We start from the raw sequence: 21,195 nt of genomic DNA on the forward strand, positions 1-21,195 counted from the left end.
AATACCGCATTTTACTTGAAGCACACTTCTTCTTTTTTGAGTACACCAACATATTCTCTGCGCGTGATTATAAAGATTTAATCTCTCAAGCTTTGTGCAATCCAGATGGATGGCAAGTTCTTTTAAGGGTTTTAACGTTGTTGCATGTCAAAGTCAAGGGGACTTTGGTTAACCTAGAAAAAACATTCGTCATCTCATATAAGGTTACGTTGGAAGTACACTTTTTAGTAGTGTATTTTCTTTTATAGATTTGAGCATATAGTGGAAGGATTGGGAAGCTGTCCCTTTTTTGGGTCAAAATTCAAATCATCAAGTTCAAAAGGCATTTCTCTAGATCGTAGAATCAAAATATGTAAAAATAATGAAATATTTGAAATGAAAATTTTACACACATTTAGATAGTAGATTATGAAGTTTTAAACGGGTTGAAATTTTTTAAGTGAGCATTTTACAAATCTGTATTATAAAATTCAAAGGTGTAAAAAAATTGGAAAAATTGAAGTGAGTAGTTTACACTTTCAAATCACTGAATCATAACATGTCAAAATGCTAAATATTATGGGTATGTTTGTTTTAGATTTAAAAAAATAGATTTTTTTTTCTATTTTTTAAAATAGATTTTCTAAAACCGTTTTCAAAATATTACAAATTTTTTTATATTTGTTTTTTCTAAATTTAAACACTAATTTTGACATCATATAACATATACACACATTATTGAAGATCAAAACATACTCAAAATCACAATTTTTTCAAAAAGTTGTATTTCAAAAATGATTTTTATGAAAATCTATTTGAAATAGCTTCAAAATTAAGAGATGTTTTGAAATTTTGATTTCCAAAAAATGTTTCAATAAAATGATCAAATACTTAAAATAACATTTTAAGAATAACTATTCAAACCAAATTTTCATTTGAAGCTTTTATAAAAAAATTTATTTGTAAAACAAAAGTTACACGAAATTATTTAATACTATAAGAATTTATTTTAAAAAAATCTATAACAAACAGACCTTATGAGTGTCCATGGCATTTTACACATTGGAATTGTAGAATCTGAAGGTGTAAAAAAATCTGAAAAATTAGAAGTGAGCCACATGGTTTTACTTGGTAGTGAAAGTTTGAGATCAGAGTATTGAATCAGTTCATATAGAGTAAAACTTTGACTTCAAATAAACCCTACCGGTGAAGGTAAAAATTAGCAAATAGGGGGCTTTCATGAATGATAGGGCCTATGGGATAGCTATCTAGCTTTCTACCAAAATATTTAAAGGCCCAAAGACTTTTTAAAAAAATGAAGGCCCAAAAAATTGAAAAATAATATAAACTAGGGTTTTTCTTCGACGACGGAAACCCTAATTCGTATCCTATCATACCAGAAAGGGGAGGAGAAGTTTTTTACTGAGGCGCGAAAATGAGCGGAACAAAGGGGAAGAAGAAGGGAACAAGCTTCGTGATCGATTGCACGAAGCCAGTTGAAGACAAGATTATGGACATTGCTTCTCTCGAGAAGTTTCTTCAAGAGAGGATTAAGGTTGGTGGTAAAGCTGGTGCTCTTGGTGATTCCGTCACCGTTACTCGTGAGAAGAGTAAGATCACCGTTACTTCCGATAGCAATTTCTCCAAAAGGTAGCTTCTTTGTCTTTGATTTATTGTTATTGCTCTGTTAGCTCAGATTTTTGCAGTTTGAGTAGAGTAGATCTAGAATTTTGTACCTTTGGAATGTGAATGTGAATGTGAAATTAGATTGAATGTTGTGATCATTTGGAATATGCTTTTTTTAGTTGTATGATTCATCGTGTGTGATTTGAAATGTTTTTGTTTTTAATTTGTGTTCTGTATTGTTAGATTGCATGATAACTGGTTCAGGCTCTTTGTATCGAAAATCGCTATATATTTAGTGTATGTTTGGATGGCTTGTGAGTTTGTCAAAATTATGTTAGCAACTTAATTTTGTAAAAGTTCCAAATTATAGCTTTTTCCAAAATTGTGATGGCTCTTCGTGATCATGACAATCTTACTGCTAATCCAAACATGCTGTTAGATACTGTTTAGTTTCTTTCTTAAATCAATATATTTAGGTGCTTTTTTATAAACTTCTCAACTGTGACAACTAGTTGCGTGAGGTTAGTTTTTGTTGTTGTTATTGTATGCTTGTTGTGAGAAGGATATAAGAAAATTTCATCAAGAGCCCGGTTTTGCTTGTGACGTTTGCATGTATTCCAACTTCCAATATAAGATTCTTATGACATTTTTAACTTTGAGCGAGTATGATCTGTGTTATTGCTACTGTTCCTGCATTTCCTGGTGCCCATTATTGTAATTTATCCGTTTACTTAATCAAAGTCGACATTAATTTCATTCTGGTGCAGTGACTGAACTGGATGGTTGTTCCAGCTCAGTTTAGCTGTTTTTAGTTACAATTTTTTTTCAACTCTGTATGCATTCCATTGAAATCAATTTTTTTCCTTCATGTCCTGGTTTTCTTTTGATACAATTCCTCTTTGGTTTTTCTATTGCCTTCATGTGATTGTTTTAGTCTTAATCATTGTTACCATTGTCAGGTATCTGAAGTACTTAACAAAGAAGTACTTGAAAAAGCACAATGTGAGGGATTGGCTTCGTGTTATTGCCTCCAACAAGGACCGCAATGTCTATGAGTTGAGATACTTCAACATTGCTGAGAATGAGGGTGAAGAGGAAGACTGAAGATCTTGTTCTATGTCTTGAGGCATTTTCCCTTAGGTGTAATTGCTGTGGAGTCTTGTTTATCTATGTTTTTTGGCAACTTGTTACCAGTTTAAAAATTTCTGTTTTTGATTTGGAACCAATTATTTCCCTCAGCAAGTTTTATAGTTATTATTGGAGACTTTGTCATAAAAATTCAGATTCAGTTATTTATATGCTTGCACGGTTAAATTTATTTTCGCATGAAATTGAAACTCAGTGGATTCCTGTCTAGTTTTTCCTCTTCCAAAATTGAAATTCCCATGGAGCATGAAGTTAGTCCCCATTTGGATGATAATAATGGTTAGTAGAATTTAAGGGGTTTTGTAAAGAGGAAACAATAGAAATTTGATCTTCTGGATCTTTGTCCTCCAACTTGACCTCCACAGCCAGTTTCAGCTAATGTAGCCAAATTCAGAGCCCTTTTCTTAAACCACTTTATCTTCATCCTAAAATCAACAACCCAACAATTGTTCTCAAACGTTCAACAATTGTCAAATTTAGAGGCAAAATGTTGTCATTTTTTTTGTTCTCGCCATTATTTTCACACTGCAAGCTCTATTTGCTGCCACCCAAGTTTTAGGATTCCATCCATAGTCTAACGAGGAAACGCAATGTCGTTTGAATTGATATGATAATATGGGGAGCTTAGTTGAGATATATGGTGTTCTTCATGAGTTTTCTGTCGGAGATGATTCCCATCCAGAAACACGAAATATACATAGAATGATTGATGAGATTTTGAAGAGGTTGGAAAAGCATGTTTATGTACCTAACACAAATGATGTTTTACTTGATTTGGATGAGGAAGGAAAGGAATTTGCATTATCTCATCATAGTGAAAAACTAGCACTTGCATATTGCTTATTGAGGACAAAACCAGGCACCACAATATTGTCATGTTGTGATGAAAATGGCATCTAGTGAGATTACTGGTTAAAAATGGATTGTGTTTCTGTAAAGATTATTGGTAATAATATTTATATATTTTACTAAAAAATGACAAAGTTTTTTTTTTTTTTTTGGAACCAAAAAAAATGACAAAGTTAAACCAATATAATGAGTGAGATTTGTGAAAGTGGAGCTTTAAGAATTTGTTTTTATTTACATTTTCTTCTTGTGGAGGTTCCTCTCTTCACTTGATGAGAAATAGAGGATGGGCAAAGGTACAATAGTAAAAACTTTGAAACTTCCTTTTTGTGTTGTGTTATGGCAATCTCTTCAACTTAAACGAAAATGGCGAGAGAGAAAGAGAGACTGGAGTGAAGTTCAGCACCCTCCTAGTTTGGATTAGGGAAGAAACAGAATAGAGATTAGAGACAAATTGGTCCTGCCACTTATTTTTTTGGGATGTTCATGTTCTCGTACTCCCTCCCTCCGTGACAATATATAAGCAAAAGTTACATTTTTAGGTTCATTATATATTTAATGTATTTGGTCTATATTATAGACCAAATAAATTAATTATGGAATGAACCTAGAAATGTAATTTTTGCTTATATATTGTCACGAAGGGTGTATATGCGAAGAATTTGGAAAGAAAGTGCTTTTTTGTTTGTTATTCCCCTTACAATATGCCCTTGCAATTGCCCTTGCAAAACTCTCGCTTAAGCTCTCCCTAAAAGATTCGAACCCATAACTCTAGTTAAGTTGGAACGGACTCTTATTATCGAATATACAATTGTTGGATTCGAGTAGTGGTGTTCTATAAAGCACCAACTCCGACACGGATTTCGCGACACGACACGGACAATGCGACACCGCTAATGTGAAAAGTTTAAAACAAGATAGGATGATATTTTACCTTTATTTATCCATCTACTATCGAAAAAAACTAAAAATATTATAATCAAATGTAATGTCTTCAATGTCTCATTGATCAATATTGTTATTTCGATACATCTTTAACTCTTGTAGATATGTCTGATATATGCCTAAGGAGAGCATAAGCAAAAAAAAATAAAAAAATTTGGGACATTTGTGCGACACGGGACGTACGAGTGTCTTACAGGTGTCAGACACCGATCAAAGGAGTATCATTTGAGTGTTGGACACCGACACGTGTCAGACACCAGACACATCTAATCATAAAGGTGTTCGTGCTTCATAGGAGGTGTTGATTTTATTAATAAATTAACTGCAGCAACTTCACTAACTTGTTAAGAGATTATATTAAATCAATACATTTTCGATAAACGTGGTGAAATATATTAATCGAGTAAATTTAACACTAAAATAATTATTCGTTAATTGGTTCAGTGGTGATTGACGCTAAATTTGATAAGGAGTATCAATGTATCACGATTCAACACAACTATAATAAAAAAAAAATGAAACTACCTGATGACATAACTGAACTCGATTTTTTTTTTATACAAAACTGAACTTGATTTTCATTAAACAATACTACAATCAAACATTTAATTGTTACACGTCCTTACCAATCCAAGTGGTGCCTGGCTACTTTTTTATTCAACACGTGATCTGTGTTTCCAGCTGTATCTATCCTATGACACACCCCAATTATTTTTGTTTTTGTTTTAATTCTTTTTTTGTGCTATTGATGAAACACTCAATATTTCTTATAATTTTTTCAAAATATTAATCTATAGCTCTCTAACTATTTGAAATGTTTTAAATTAGTTTCTGAACTAAATTACTGTCAGTCAACGATTAGTTAAGACTGATAGCTGTAGTTAGGGATGTAATTGAATCGATTTGGATCGATTTTAAATGAATCCAATATATATATATATAGATTTCTGGTGTTCGTGTAGTTTTAAAAAAAATTCTCTTGAATTTTGCCTTCTTTGTAATAAACCCAAAATAAAATTAAACCCTCATCTAGTATTTGTTTTGTTTATTAAATTTATTTTAAATTAAATTAATATAAAAACATTTTTTAAGAACCAAAGGGAACTTGCAGAGAGCAGGACCCTAAAATATATAAAGAGTTTGTGTTGTACTAAAATCATAACTAATTTGGAGAGAAAGATCATTCCACCAAGGAAGGTTAGGGATATTAAGACCAATATTAGCAAGAGTGTCAACACAAGAATTGTCTTCCTATAAATAATAAGATACAATAAAATCCATAAACGTGATAAGATATTTACAATTATCTCATATGTTTCTTATCTGCCAAGACACCACTGATGAAGACTAAAGGCCAAAAAGACAAACTTAGAATCAGTTTCCGACCAAAGATTAAACCAACCATGATGATGAGCTAATTCAATTGCATAGCTATATGAGAATTATAAACTCCAAGATTATATGCAAAAGCTCCCGCCTCTCAGGAAGTTAGCATGTGAGTTTCTAAAAGTTCCACCATAAGATGATGGACCATAATTTCCAATAACAACTTCATCACTGTTACACTTAATACAAAAAATAATGATAAAATACAAAAACAAATTCTTTATTCTCAATTTTTTTTAAAATATTTTTTTCTTCTCAATTAAATTTTCTTATAATATTTTATTTACATTACATGTTATTATCACGAAATTTTTAAGTAATTTAAGAGTGACTAATCTTCATTAATTTTTTTTCATATGCATAACATTTTTTATTTTGGAAACGCATAATATTACATTTCTTCACAAAAAAAAATTATCGCTTTTATGATTTTTTTTACTAATGAATTATAAGCTATTGAAAGCTCACTCACACAAAATAGAGTGATCGGGGTTCGAACCCCAGTCCCGACATCCGACACTAGCAATTTTGAAATTTCTGCTAGTTGAGCTAGAATTTGTAGACATATTTATTTATTTATTTGACTAAATGAAGTATGATTGTAGGAATGATGATTACCCCAAAATGGAGTATAATGTTTGGACTACAAAAATCTCAAGAAAAACCGTGAAATTTTGTCACACACAAAAACAAAAAGGTGAATTAAATTTTCATCTACAAAAATCTAGGAAATTATATTTCACACGAAAGAAACAGAAAACAGACCGAGTAGCATGCAAACACGTTCTATAAATTCATTCCATTCATTCATTCTACCCTCAATTCCAAATTCTTACTCTCTTTCCCGGTAACAATTTCCGTCATTGCCGCCGGCAATATTTCCGGCGAATTCTATCTTCGCCGGTAAGTCTCTCATTCATTTCAATTCAATCCCTTCATCTCCAATTTTACCGCTCTAATTTTCAGATCAGAAACTGCAACTTGCCTTTGCTCAATTATTTTAGGTTTATGTCTTTTCATCACTCAGCTCAATTTCCATTTGTGATTATACAACTTCAATTATTTCAACAAAAAAAAAAATTGATGAAGAAAAAACTGAATTTGGCTTTGTAGTTTATCCTAATCTACTATCAACTGATACTGATTCAACTTTAATGTGTTTAATCTAAGATATTGTTGATTCTCTAATTCAAAAGTTATCTATTGTTCTTTTTGCTTATATATATTGTTTTCGCCATTCAGAAAGGATTAGTGGCGCAGTTTGTTGTCTGGGTTGCATTTCATTGTTGTGTAATTAACTTAGTATCGTTGAATTGATGATATTTTTTTATTAAGTTATTATGTATGTTTTTCTAATACTGATCTATGCTATTTATCAGGTGATGTGAATGTTTTCTTTTGTGATGATCATATAAAATTGATCTGAAATTTTGGACTGATAGAGACCCTTTTGCTTTTGCCACTTAGATTTGGCAAAGAAAGGTTCATAAAATGGTTGGTTATTTGTCCAGTATACTTGGGTATGCTGAGAAATGTGACAGCTACTTGATTTTTAGTGGAGAAACTGCTCTTGGGAATAGTGTTAGGATAGTTTTGTATTTTCTTGGTCTTGCCTATTGTTTCATTGGGTTATCGGCAATAACGGCCCGATTCTTTCAATCTATGGAAAATGTTGTCAAGCATTCAAGGGAGGTAGTGGTGATAGATCCTGTTACTAAAGCTGAAATTATTACACATGAAAAAGTTTGGAATTATACAATTGCAGATATTAGTTTGTTGGCCTTTGGAACCAGTTTTCCTCAGATATCGTTGGCTACTATTGATGCTATACGAAATCTAGGGAATCTCTATGCTGGAGGTTTGTGTTTCAAAGACTTTGAACTCTATCTTTCTTATGATTGATACTTGAATCATGTTTGATATGTTCATTGATTTTTGGTATTGGTTTACTTGAAATTTATCATATGATATGATGCGATGTCTATTTAACTGACTCTGCTTAGTGGGAAAAGGGTTTTGTTATATTTGTTAGTAATTATTGTCATTATTTCTCATGTTAATTAGTACCAGAGGGAGTATTTCCACTTTGTCACTTACCTTTTACCAAAAGATTTATAATTATTTGGTCATTCGGGTAGGCAACAATAATGATAGACAAAACTAGACATATTTGGTATATTTTGAAGTACTCTACTAATAGACTAATAAATTGATTTGTCATTATTTTACTTGTTTGCTTTGGTTGTACCCTCTTTCTGAAGTTTCTGACTCCACCTATGATTACCATACCTAAAGTACTGGTTAGTTGCTAACAACCTTAAACTGTTCAAAATCTTTGAATCTTGCCACCTCACACTTTGAAAGAAAACATGTGTTAGCATGCATAAATTCATCCATATAGACTTCAAGTTACTTGATCTTTTTAGCTTATGTTGGACAAGACATCATTTGTTCATCAATTGTAATATAGTAAAATGAGACTTTAAAGGTACAAAAGTTTTAAATAGAACATTTGAATAAAATGACATTTATTCTCTAAAATTTAATTGTCAGGAAAAAAAGAGAGATTTGCTTTCAGCACTAAGACTTGTGTGTATGATTTTTTTATCTATCACTGCTGGAAAATGCAAAAAGTTGTTTATTGAGTGAGTCGAGTGCTGCAATGACTTCCTTCCTTTTAATAGTATTTGAAGCTGCAGTATGTGTATTTGTTTTATTCTGATTTGCAACATTTTGAGGGGCTTTAGACTGCTGAGCACCATTATAACTATAACTCTCCCTAACTGTGCTTAATATTCAGGTTTGGGACCTGGAACACTCGTGGGTTCTGCTGCGTTTGACCTCTTCCCCATCCACGCTGTTTGTGTAGTAATTCCAAAAGCTGGAGAGTTGAAAAAGATTGCTGATCTAGGAGTATGGATCGTGGAGTTATTTTGGTCATTTTGGGCTTATATTTGGTTATACATCATTTTGGAGGTAGTAATCCAACATTATTTTGTTTTGAACATTGTAAATTGAACTTCTTTTTTTCCTTAATTTTATTAACTCATTTATGGATCTGTAAGAACTATAATTTGAGTCTTCATTTCTCACAAGAAGCTTTCTCTCCTTAGAAACTATTTAACCTATTGCAAAATTTAGAGAAAGAGCAAGAAAACTACTGAGATTACCTCTCACTTTAAGGGATGTTAGATATAGTTTTACATTTCCATGGCCAACATGTATAATTACATTTGCATCTTCTAAGTGGGCACTGAATATCCAACACAAGCTTGTATCCCAATCTGCAAGTTAGGGCGATTATAACTTTGTTTGATAAGTATAAAAACAATCCTAAGTATTTAAAAGTTAACATATAACAGATTATACCGTTTAACTGTATCATCAGTTTGCTTGTTCAATTCATTATTCTTGATCGTCCATTTTATGCGGAATATTCATCATGAAGTTGAATGTAGGTATGGACTCCAAACGTGATAACTTTGTTGGAGGCCTTGTTGACAGTACTTCAGTATGGATTACTGTTAATTCATGCTTATGCTCAAGACAAACGTTGGCCCTATATTTCTCTACCTATGTATGTGCTTCAGTTTGTTTCAAGTTTTAGAATCAAAATTTCACAATCCTCAAATTTTGACATATCTATTCTTACACCTCATTTTATATAGTGCAAGAGATGAGAGGCCAGAAGATTGGGTTCCGGAAGAGATTCCTAGACAAAAGTCCCTTGAGACAGTGGAGTGCTCTGAGATAACTCATTTTAATGAAGAGAACAGGGACACTGTTGATATTTTTTCCATTCATTCAGAAAACTCAAGAGGTAGCTGTTCCATCTTAATGTAGTGAATTTTGGCTTTACTTTTCCAATGTGTTCTTCTCCTGAAATAATTTGCTTAGCATGAGAAACATTCTGAAATGTAAGAATAATCTAATGTCACAATGTTTATAATTTGCAGATACATACGTAAGAGTACCACAAACAGACGATGCAGAAAATTCTGGCAAATTTATGGAAACAGAGCTTGAGGATACCTGTTTGCTTACTATTTGGAGACAGCAATTTGTGGATGCACTGACGGTACTTTATTTTATAGTGTTTGTGTGTCTTTAAGATTAAATGCTGATATCATAGATTCAAGAATGAACAACAACCACAACCAATTGGTGTAGTTAGGCTCCGGCTCTTCAAAATCCACAATTCTTTTAGAACTATTTAAAGCAAGGTCTCATCAGAGATTCGTTAACATTGTTTGTAAGACTGTTACTAACTTACAATGGTTTATTTAATCATAGAATTTTGTGGATATGAAGGCTTGCTTATAGTGCAGGCCTCTTATGATGAGATTTTGAAGTACATCATTTACTTTTTTTATTCAATAAATTAATTATGTGATTGTTTGTTATCAATAAAATTTACTAGAAAATCAATTGAAAATTTTAATATTATTGCAAATCAAAGCAGAAGAGAGGCCTCATGGAGTTTACAGGATCTATTGAATATTATTTTCCAACTTCACTGAATCAGTATGTGTTGGTGATTCCACACTAAGAAATTACGAACAGGAAATTGTTAATTTGAAATTCTTAACTAGTCAAGCTAAATTTCTTAATGAAAAATCCATATTGTTACTTTACGTAGTTATAAATTTGAGATGTTGATTACCTTGCCCTTATTGTTGAATTTAGGACTTGGATAGAAAGTTGCTTAATGAAATGCATAAAATTAGAAGTTATTCATTGTAAAAAACGATGCAAAGTTTGGAGGCGGTTTGGATAATTGAGAAATTTACTGATGCTGCATCCTTTGATAATAAAGAGATGCATTAGTTTATGAATGGATAAATAAAAATTTATTTGAATTATAAATTTATAATGGAAGGATTAAAAAATACATTAAACCTATTTGCTAATGCATGTCTTTAGTAAAGAGATGCATCAGTTTATGAACATTAGTTCACTAATAAAGAGTACTTATATCGTCGATTGCTGATGACAGGTCTGTAATTTTTTTCAACAGGTGGAGAGCCAAAAATCTAAAAAGATGGACAATATCTATACCCGCATAGCTAAAATTTTCTGGCAGTTGTTGCTTTTACCATGGAGATTTATGTTTGCTTTTGTTCCCCCATGCCATATTGCTCATGGTTGGATTTCTTTCATTTGCTCTCTGATTTTCATCAGTGGGATAGCTTACATTGTGACTAAGATAACAGATCTTATAAGTTGTGTCACAGGTTTTCCTTCTTGCTCAATGATATTCCAATCCACTTTCTTTACATTTCATTATACATTTAAGGTTGCCTTGTTAATTACTTTGTTCATCCTTCTTTATCTCTTTAACAGGAATAAATGCCTACGTCATAGCATTTACAGCACTAGCCGGTGGAACCTCATGGCCTGATTTAGTGGCGAGCAAGATTGCTGCTGAACGTCAAAAAACAGCAGACTCTGCAATTGCAAACATCACTTGCAGGTTTTCATCTCAACATACATATTTTTATTGCTTTTGGTCACATGTCATAATTACATCATGATTTTTCTTAAATCATTTCTTGAAGGATATTAATAATTAACAAAATTCATTGAGTCATTTCCCTGAAATTCATTGAGTCAGCTTTTGATTTTTTGGTAATTTTTTAGTTTACCCTGAAGGTATTGAAAGGAGTTTATAACATCTAGTGTGGTTCAACCCCTTATGGACTTGAATACCCATTTCTAACATCTCATACTAATTTAAAATAAAATTTCATCAGTATTATTATTTTTTTATGGAATACATTGATCAGTATTATTAGATTCTACGGTCTTAAATATAACTGTCATGGAGTTGGTATATCGAAATTTACTGAAGTATCTCAGCAAACTATGTATAATTTTATGTTATGATATTATCATAGTGAAAATTAAAATGTTAATTCCATATAAAATATTTTTCACAAAGATGTTCTCTAATTCTTGAGAATTATGAACATAGGTGAACTGGTCGTGCATTTATTTATTTGCTAAGATGAAATTTAATTGAAAGGCAAAAGCACTACTCAGACCTGATTTTTGTTATTGAAATGTATTGAGACCAGTGAGTACATTTTTTGAATGTGACAGGATCAAATTTCCATCATGTCAAACTCTGTAATTTAAAAAAAAAAAAAAACTACATTCATGACAATTAGAGATCATTCAATATGTATGTGGAATACACAGATCTGAGTATTTAGGTTATTTTGTTGGCCTGCCAAATCCTTGTTTTATGACGAATCTTTATAAAGTTGATGAGCATTGAGCTCAATCTAACTTAATCATTTATTATTTTTGCAGTAATTCAGTGAATATATATGTCGGCATTGGTGTTCCATGGCTTATAGATACTTTGTACAATTTCATAGCATATAGAGAACCTCTTCGAATCCAAAATGCAGGGGGACTTAGCTTTTCATTGATTGTTTTCTTTGCCACTTCTGTTGGATGTATATCAGTTTTGGTTCTTAGGCGTATAGTTTTTGGCGCAGAGCTTGGAGGACCAAGGCTTTGGGCATGGATTACCTGCGCATTTTTCATGCTGCTCTGGGTTATTTTTGTTGTACTGTCTTCACTTAAGGTTTCTGGATTCATTTAGGATTGTATTTGGGAAACATTTTCAGTCCCTTAATTTATCAGACACACCATCATTCTTTGTTCATTGTTGCATGGCATGTGTGTGTATATGTGCGCGTGTTTCCTGAGTGCCCTCTCTTATCGTCATTACTATTCCTCCTTCCCTCATGTACTGCCATACCTCAGCTTTATAAATAAATAAAAAATCCTTTTAGTTTGATGTATTACATACCCATATATTTTTTGCTGGAGTTTTTCTTTCTTTTAATTTTGTATAGAATTGGGGCAATGTTTTTCTTTTACAAGGACAAGAATATATAATCACGATGTTTGAGTTGTAGCACAATTTTTCTATTCAATAAAGTCTATTTCTTGAATCCTTTCACCCCTCTTTAGCATTATTAGTGTGACTTATGATTGTATGTTTCTTCAATATAAAAGTTTTAACCCTAAATCAATACATTAATTCAGAGTTGATTGTTAATTTGAAATTATGAGAGATATAGTTTAAATCACAACTTTGCAAAACTAGTCGACTATTCAATGTTCATTAGGAAAACTTGTTTAAATTTTATCCAACTAATCAGATTTCAAGAATGAATGAGCTCTCAAATGATGTACTATCATATAAAAAACAGCGCTGCTCTTTCTTACTAAGAGTAGCATTCACGATCACGAAACACAAGAACGTCCGTGGCTCACGTGCATATCTAGATAAGAAGCAGAATGCGCCATCACCTACAGCCCTTTCCTCTGCCGGGGACTTCCACGAAATGAAAACGGGCGGCATCGTCGTATGCTCGACATTGGTTGCCCTAGTTTATATCCCGGAGTACTCCTATGGCCGATCTGTCACCCAACCTACCAGTCCATGAGGCCATAACTTTTGATTTTATTTTTTTTATCATAAATATATACCAAACTCTGGAATTCTTTAAATAAAACAATAATAAAATATTCAAAAGTGAAGCACCACCCCGTCCACTCCTCCGGAATCGGAAGCACCGTTGTATACAGTATCAGGTAGATAGTAACGCAGAATCAGTAAACAGAAACACCAACAAGTACTAGGCTATGGGTTAGGAAGAAAAATAGATTTAGGTGCCAGCAATTTTCCTAACATGAATTTACCAAGAAAGATTTAAAAATTTCATAAATCACAACTTTCATTTCAGACTCTAAATTCAGCAACTCCTACTAACTATATCTTCTTCATCAACTTTAATTTCATCAACAATACGAACACTCTAATTATGGAAAATGTCGATACCACCGCCTCAACAATTTGAACACTCTAATTCTGTCACCACCTTCATCCCTAGTCGATAAGAATCGCGAAAATCCTTAAGAGACAAATAACATCTTTGAAGCATCAATCAAAAACAATATAGAACACACCAAAAACAAAAATCAAAAGGTAATCTCCCACTCCAATAAACCCATTAACAAAAAAAATCAAGCATCAATTGTGGTCTTCGAAGTCAGAAAAGCGAGAATCGTTTCAATGTCGTCTGAGCCAGGAAGACCGAGTCACGTTGAGTTAGCAAGAATCGTTTCATTGATGATTTGCTTAAAGCAGAAGGAAGCAAAATGAGGGGGAAAGAAATATTGTGAGGATCAAACAGAATTATTTTCCCAATGTTTGAAACGCCACGTCATTCTTATTTTTCTTGTGAGAGTGTTCATAAAATTAAGCATTTTCCTATAAAAAAAACTAGGTTCGATCTTCATTGATAACATTGTAAACCAAAAAAGAACAAATCCGTGCTTGTTTAAATTGACAAAATCATAGTGAACTTCAAGAATCGACAAAAACTACACTTTAAAAACAAAATCACACTGAATTATTGTGACCTCCTTTATTCTTCACAACTAAACTAAATATTTGGGATTGGGAACCCCGTCCATTTTTCGAATTTCTCCCAAAAAATCGTCATTGGGAAGGAGCCGAAGAGGCATAAATTTTGGACCCAAAGATCTAGTTAGAAAAGATGGCCATGCAGTCTAAATGCTGATTTAAGAATAACATTTGCCATCCAAAAAATAATGTAAAAAGCTCCCATATTGATATAATGTGATTGCTAGTTACAACAGAACTCGTGAAGAGGAATTAATCGACATCATGAAACAGGCTCTTAAATCCGTTAAAACTTGTAGCTTAAGCAATTGCACCCACACAAGCAGTGGCTGGAGCAGCTTCCAGTTGTTTCTTTGTAGAACTGTACTTTTTGGTAATAAACCTGGTAGACAAATCAACAAAAGTTAACACATTCAGAATTGAGTAAGATTTTGAGTGATAAAAGTTATTGAAAGATTAACAGTTGAATTTGTGGAAAAACAATATATGCACTTGCATAACAAGCTAAACTGCAAAATTGTTGAAATCTAATTTCATTTTCTAATGATACGTTTATTATTAGTTTATTACTTTGTTCACTCTGAAATGCACCCTTTCACTAAAAGAGCCAACCCTATTATTGAACTGTATTAACACAGTCAATGTATATAAATTAAATCCTATGATTCTGAGAACAATAACAGAACAGCCCCTACATTTCTAGGAAAGGCGAATGATATCCCTATTCACCATTTAGTTTAATTTTTTGACAGCACCCTCTAACTTTGTGTTTGTTTATTATAATAAAAATCACTTTTTTTTAAATAAAATCATCTTTAGTTTGTTTGGATACAACTTATAAAAGTGATTTTTTTAATTACAAATAACTTTCTTCTTTTAACATTTCTTTTCTCCCTCCTCTAAAAAAAATCTATTATTTTATAAGCTACACTTAGTAGCTTCTCATTTTTAGCTTCTGATTATTTTAAAAATCTATAACAAACAGATGCAAAACAATTAAAAGTGATTATTTTTTATAAAAAAAGTGATTTTTTTCCAAAATAAACGACCTCTAAATCATAAACATAAGTAATAATTCAGACATCGAACTTGAAAAGGTGAATCGAAAAGTAACATTAGGACTTTTTAAAAATAGAGAGCAATATCAGGACCTTTTAAATCGAAAAGTAACATTTTTGCAGAACAAAAAGAAAATAGTTGCATATTTTTTGGAATAAAAGTTCCATAAAAATGAAAGTTATCAACTGTGAATAACATATTGAAATTTTAAGTATAAACAACGGACACAACTCAGAGACAGAAACTTGTCACAGTGAAAACTACAAAAATAAAAAACTTGGCTAGAAATTGTAGAGGTTGAAATAGAATTGTTATTGGAAAAAATTGAAGAGAAATGCAAAGGAAAATTTGTGTTAGTAATTGTATGTTACTTGAATAATGAGTTTTTTTTACTTACAATTGTTTATACAGGTGCTGAACTGTAACTAACCGCCACCGCTAAGGACAGTTACAAAAGAGAAAACTAAACTAACAAGACTAGACATAGTTTTCCAAGACTTGAAATTGGGCTAATGTCCCAAACTTAAGGCCTGGGTCTGGCTTGTTTATCTGGTATAAGCCTTTTCTAAGACCTGACCTAGCTAGCTTGAAAGCAAAACCTATTACTTTCCAAATGATCTAAAGTCTGAACTTTTTAACTAAATAGACTTCTAAAAAGCTATGGCCTAATTTATTTAATGATCTAATAGAGCCTATCACATGCTATTGGCTACTGTGATAAAAGTAGTATATTTCGTTAAAAAAAGTTATAACTTTTAGTTATGAAAACAATCTCCTACTGGTGCACTACTTATATATCTCGGGAAAAGAAAAGATACTGCAAGTCTGCAACACTAACGTTTCAAACTATGTAAGAAGATCAGAATAGTTACCTAAAGAAGTCCCTCCATAGCAACTCAAACACCAACCAATTAGTTCCAGTTTTGGATGAGCCATTACCACCGTCATTTCGGCTTGATGAAGCAGAAACAGCCCTATCAGAGATATAATTCATCAGTGAGTAATAGTATTCGTGGAAAAAATGCCAAACATTGTTAAACAGAAAAACGTCTAGGAGTGCACCTGCTGGCAGTTTTCTTCAGCTCATCATACATTGAGCGAGGGGAGAGGCATCCCATTGCCAACCATGGAGAAATTTTGCATGAAAAGTTGGCACCGTATATACTATCTTGTGCTCCATCCTTAAACCCTTTGTTTGGTTGAGCTTCGCACTCAGCTGCAAATTTTTTAAGCCTCTGTAGTGCTTCAGTCTCCCCTCCTGCCATAGAAGTATTATGACCTGGCTTCCCATCCTGCACAATGTTGACAACCAATATATAGTGTTGATGACAATACTTCTATAGAATGGCACAAGGAGTCCGGAAAAATAAGGATCGCAACATAAATGCAAAAACAGACATAATATCGCAAGCACAGTTATCCTACTTTCATCAATAGATTCAAACCTCAAGGTAGTATACTAATATCATCTCTCAACCAAGCAGGTAGCATAGCACAACTTATCAGCCACTATGAAAGAAAGCTTTTTACAGCACCTAAAAGCTAAAACTTTTTGAAGATACAAAACTAGAACTATCTCACTATGACCCACCAATGTCCGACACTAACTAACACAACACCGACACTTATGATTACTTTGAATTATGTCATTTTCTCAAATTATTATCAGTGTCATGTCCGGTGTCCATGTTTGTGTCGGTGCTTGCTTCATAGCTATTTCATACCTTCCTCCACTAAACTGAATTCCATAATAACAGTTGTTCACTTCTGAGCCAACATACAAATTACAATCTAATCAAAGATAAAACTAGTATTAACTACTAAAAGGAACCACTAAAAATCAAAACATAAAAAGAACCACAAAAACATTAGATTTACAACAATAATGTCTAAGAATGAGAAAATGCAGCATAAAACAAACAACAAATTGAACATGAAATCAATGAATTATTAAACTAAAAAGAAAAACACCTGTGACATTGTGGCAGATGGATTAAGTCCAAGGTCCATTAAAGTAGGAATATCACCAATCTGAACATCGCCGCGAGAAGGAAGACCCTTAAGTTGATCCAAAGCCTCAATAGTTTTCCTTATCTCCAATTTCTGAACTCTATCCCTAAAACCACCATAATTTGAAGGCATATCCTCCAAATTGAAAGGCAAATCTTCAACATGATACAAAGTACTTCCCCAAAAGTACTTAACTTCAACATTCTCCTCTTTCATCTTCCCCTCAATCTTCTCCTCCATTTTCACCTCTTCATGAGAAACCTCTCTATGAGCATAAACAGCATCAGCACCAATTTCCTTCACCAATTCAACCAAAACCGTCTCTGGTTTCCCAACTCTCACAACTAAATCCGACCCTCTTGCCTGAAGATTCTTCCGAAGATCAGAAACCGATTCGATAAGAAAACTAGCACGAAAAGGACCAGTTTTATCAAACCCAGATGATGATTTACCATAATCAGCAGGGTCAAAGCAATAAACAGGTAAAACAGACATTGATTCATTGTTAGCAGTATTGAGAGATTCATTGTCATGAACACGGAGGTCATTACGGAACCAGACAACAGAAACACGGCGGAGAGCAGCGGCGGAAGAAGGGTCAGTGGGTTTGTTAGGAATTAAAGAGAGTGGTGATTTGAGAGTGTTTGCAGAAAATGTTGATTTGAATGAAGTTTTGTTTTTGGGTTTTGTTGAAAGTGAAAGATTTGTGAGTGATGAAGCTTGGGTTGGGACTTTAACCTTATTGGGTTGTGGTGGTGATAATAAAGATTGAATTTTGGGTTGAAATAAGGGAAGAATTGAGGAGAGAGAAAGAGAGATTGAAGCTATTGATGGTGGAAATGAGGGTTCCGGCACGGTGGTGGGAAGTGGTGTTTGGTTCAGATTCTCATTATCTTGTGGTGGTTGGTGGTTGTTTGGTTCCATTTTTTGGATTGAAAGATGATGTTTTTGTGTTTGTGTTATCTGTTACCAACCACTGTTTTTCTGGTTTTTGTGATGTTAAGAATTTGAGATAGAGTGAGTAAAAATAAGTAGGCTTAAATGCAGTTTTGACCCCTCAAGTTTCACAATTGCTTGATTTTGGCCCCCCATATTTCAATTGCTTGATTTTAACCCTCTAAGTTTCACAATTGCTTGATTTTAGCCCTCCAAGTTTCAATTGCTCGATTTTGGCCCTCCAAGTTTACCCCATTTTGCATTTGCTAGCCCCCCGTTGACTTTTTTTACTATAAATTGCTTATGTGACATTTTAAAAAAATTAAAAATATGTTTTAATTAAAAAATAATAATATTTGCTTTTATAAAAATGTATTAAAAATTGTTTTTTTGATAAAAAGTTTAATAATTATTTTTTATTTAAAAAAAAGTTTACAAAGTTTTTAAAAAATAATTCATAAAATGTTTTTTTTACTTTTTTATATAACAAAATTATTTTACAAACTACATATAATAAAAAAATATATAATTTAGTTTTTAAAAAACAATTTGTAATTTATTTATTTATTTTTAAATACTTATTTAATTTTAAAATGTCACATAACCAATTTTTAATGAAAATATTCAACGGGGGGCTAGCAAATGCAAAATGGGGTAAACTTGGGGGGCCAAAATCGAGCAATTGAAACTTGGAGGGCTAAAATCAAGCAATTGTGAAACTTAGGGGGTTAAAATCAAGCAATTAAAATGTGGGGGACCAAAATCAAGCAATTGTGAAACTTGGGGGGTCAAAACTGCATTTAAGCCAAATAAGTACTTAAAAAAAAAAAAACTGTCTTTTTCTGTGTGTGTGGCTTGGATTGTTTTGTTGGAATGCAATTTTGAGTTTTCAGGGGTTTTTGAATTTTTAATTGTGATGATGTTGTTGTCTTTATGTTGACTTAGTGTGATGTGTGTAATTTTTAAGGATTTTGGAGGGAGTTCAATTCATCAACAACCATTTCCACCAAACCCTTTTTTTTTTTGCTGTCACCTTTTCAACAACTTTCCCTAGTATTTGGTCTAAATAGTAAATACACAGCTTCATTTTCATCCTTCAAGTTCAATGAACTAATTTAATTCAATGTATATTATAAAATGACTTTTTTAGTAAAAAAGTAAATTATAAAATGATTGGTTATTATTATTAAATTGGATTGAAAGTATGTATGAAATAACTCATTAAATTATTTTATGAATAAGAATTTAACTTATTATAATTAGGTAATAAAATCATAGTTCAATCGGCAAAAACATGCTGAAATTGTTAGATCAGATGCCATAACTGAAATTTGAACATTAACTCATCTACTTGTGTGTGTGAATTTATAATGACTTTAACATTTTTTTTATCTACCCCAAAAGTAAAAAGAATTAAACTCTTTACTCTCATATTTACAATACTCATACATATTTACAACACTCATACATTAGATATCAGCCACATATGATAGACTGTAGTGGACAAACTAAATTGTTTTATAATATTGATTTTATCATATTTAATTAGCAATACAATATCAGTTTTCATCAATATATCTACTTATCTAAATTTCTTCGCGTATGACATGATAGTTTTTTCAGTTTGGTCACATTTCTGATGGCCAAACAACATACGGTAATATGAAAAAGTAATGTGCTGCACAACTTGAGATTTTTTTAACAGATATTTAGACTCATCTTTAGTACCAGAAATTTTTTCAAAGTTTTTGCTTTTATCTAGGTAAGGTTTGGCCCTCCCACTTTGTATAGTTTAAGATGTCCCTCTGATGTCTACTAGTCACTATGATGTCTTATAATGTTGTATAGAACACAATCTAGCACTTCCACGGAATTGTGCAGTGTGTTACCAAAATCTTGCACCAGATGATCAGTAAAAAAAATTAAATTTATATTATCAACAAAATTCAAACGGACAACAAGTTGCGCCGCTAATCCTTTTTAAATGGAAAAATCAATCCTTTTGAAAACTACATCCAAAATAAAATTAAGCTTAAGTAATGAGATTGTAATTCAAGTTTATCCAAGAAAAGAAAAGTGCAATTTATTCAAAATTCAAGCGGACAACAAGTTACGCCGCTAATCATTTTTGAATGGCAAAATCAATCATTTTGAAAACTACATCCAAAATAAAATTAAGCTTAAGTAATGAGATTGTAATTCAAGTTTATCCTAGAAAAGAAAAGTGTAATTTATTCAAGGCTAAATTATACTTTTGCCCCTCTAATTTTCACAAACTTTTGATTTTTGCCCTTTAACTTTCAAAATAGCACTTTTAGCCTCATAACTTTCACAAACATGCAATTTTTGCCCTCTGACCAAGTCAACGTGAATTTTGCATGGGACTCACATGCCACGTCTTCGTGTCTTGCCAAATGGCAAGCGTTCTAATGTCACGCTATTTTGAAAGTGAAGGGATCAAAATTGCAAGTTTGTGAAAATTAAGGTGCCAAAAATACAATTTTGTCTTTATTCAAATAAAAAAGAGAAAATTATAAAAGAATAGATGAATGAAATTAAGAGATAAAAATAATTTATTTTTAAAGTGGTAATTGCAAGAAATATAATTTGTCCCAAAAAAAATGGAATGTTAAAAATGTTTATATGATTGTTTATATATAAATAAAATAAAAAATCAATTACTTGATATATAATAGGATGTATAATAAGTGTATGTAATAAGAGGTATAATTTACGATCGTTTTGTATTTCTAAGTAATATATATAATATTCATTATCATGTGATATATATGACTCTAAAATTCATATTTAGT

General features: G+C 32.1%; 3 protein-coding genes across 6 annotated transcripts; 2 read left to right on the forward strand and 1 right to left on the reverse strand.

The window, feature by feature from the left end:
• The first annotated feature begins 1,335 nt into the window (after positions 1–1,335).
• LOC123924269 (60S ribosomal protein L22-2-like) lies at positions 1,336–2,897 on the forward strand. The gene is made up of 2 exons (XM_045977143.1): positions 1,336–1,629; positions 2,565–2,897. The coding sequence occupies exons 1-2, from the start codon at positions 1,415–1,417 to the stop codon at positions 2,707–2,709; spliced, it is 360 nt and encodes a 119-aa protein (XP_045833099.1). The 5' UTR covers positions 1,336–1,414; the 3' UTR covers positions 2,710–2,897.
• Positions 2,898–6,595: 3,698 nt separating this feature from the next.
• LOC123924354 (magnesium/proton exchanger) lies at positions 6,596–12,746 on the forward strand. Of its 4 annotated transcripts, none has more exons than XM_045977319.1 (9): positions 6,596–6,932; positions 7,308–7,786; positions 8,729–8,904; positions 9,387–9,505; positions 9,597–9,748; positions 9,885–10,006; positions 10,925–11,162; positions 11,272–11,401; positions 12,244–12,746. In XM_045977319.1, exons 2-9 carry the CDS (start codon positions 7,420–7,422, stop codon positions 12,539–12,541), a joined length of 1,602 nt encoding a protein of 533 aa, XP_045833275.1. In that variant the 5' UTR covers positions 6,596–6,932; positions 7,308–7,419; the 3' UTR covers positions 12,542–12,746. The 4 variants fall into 4 exon arrangements, with proteins under 4 accessions (XP_045833275.1, XP_045833211.1, XP_045833419.1 ...); XM_045977255.1 differs by having other exon boundaries at positions 6,596–6,831; XM_045977463.1 differs by having other exon boundaries at positions 6,600–6,932; positions 10,946–11,162.
• A 1,594-nt stretch (positions 12,747–14,340) lies between these two features.
• Positions 14,341–18,470, reverse strand: LOC123924592 (blue-light photoreceptor PHR2). The gene is made up of 4 exons (XM_045977563.1): positions 17,408–18,470; positions 16,499–16,728; positions 16,309–16,410; positions 14,341–14,759 (listed from the first exon to the last, which is right to left on the reverse strand). Exons 1-4 carry the CDS (start codon positions 18,368–18,370, stop codon positions 14,678–14,680), a joined length of 1,377 nt encoding a protein of 458 aa, XP_045833519.1. The 5' UTR covers positions 18,371–18,470; the 3' UTR covers positions 14,341–14,677.
• Positions 18,471–21,195: the final 2,725 nt, after the last annotated feature.

The sequence above is a fragment of the Trifolium pratense genome, linkage group LG1 (genome assembly GCF_020283565.1).
Source record: "Trifolium pratense cultivar HEN17-A07 linkage group LG1, ARS_RC_1.1, whole genome shotgun sequence".
In the NCBI taxonomy this organism is placed as follows: Eukaryota; Viridiplantae; Streptophyta; class Magnoliopsida; order Fabales; family Fabaceae; genus Trifolium; species Trifolium pratense.

Coding starts and splice junctions, on each gene's coding strand:
- LOC123924592 (XM_045977563.1), bottom strand. CDS start 18,370: ATGGAACCAAACAACCACCAACCACCACAAGATAATGAGAATCTGAAC. Junction 16,411..16,498: donor CTGAAGAAAACTGCCAGCAG/GTGCACTCCTAG, acceptor TATCTCTGATAG/GGCTGTTTCTGCTTCATCAA. Junction 14,760..16,308: donor CTATGGAGGGACTTCTTTAG/GTAACTATTCTG, acceptor TTTGTCTACCAG/GTTTATTACCAAAAAGTACA.
- LOC123924354 (XM_045977319.1), top strand. CDS start 7,420: ATGGTTGGTTATTTGTCCAGTATACTTGGGTATGCTGAGAAATGTGAC. Junction 8,905..9,386: donor GGTTATACATCATTTTGGAG/GTAGTAATCCAA, acceptor AGTTGAATGTAG/GTATGGACTCCAAACGTGAT. Junction 9,749..9,884: donor TCATTCAGAAAACTCAAGAG/GTAGCTGTTCCA, acceptor TATAATTTGCAG/ATACATACGTAAGAGTACCA.
- LOC123924269 (XM_045977143.1), top strand. CDS start 1,415: ATGAGCGGAACAAAGGGGAAGAAGAAGGGAACAAGCTTCGTGATCGAT. Junction 1,630..2,564: donor GATAGCAATTTCTCCAAAAG/GTAGCTTCTTTG, acceptor TACCATTGTCAG/GTATCTGAAGTACTTAACAA.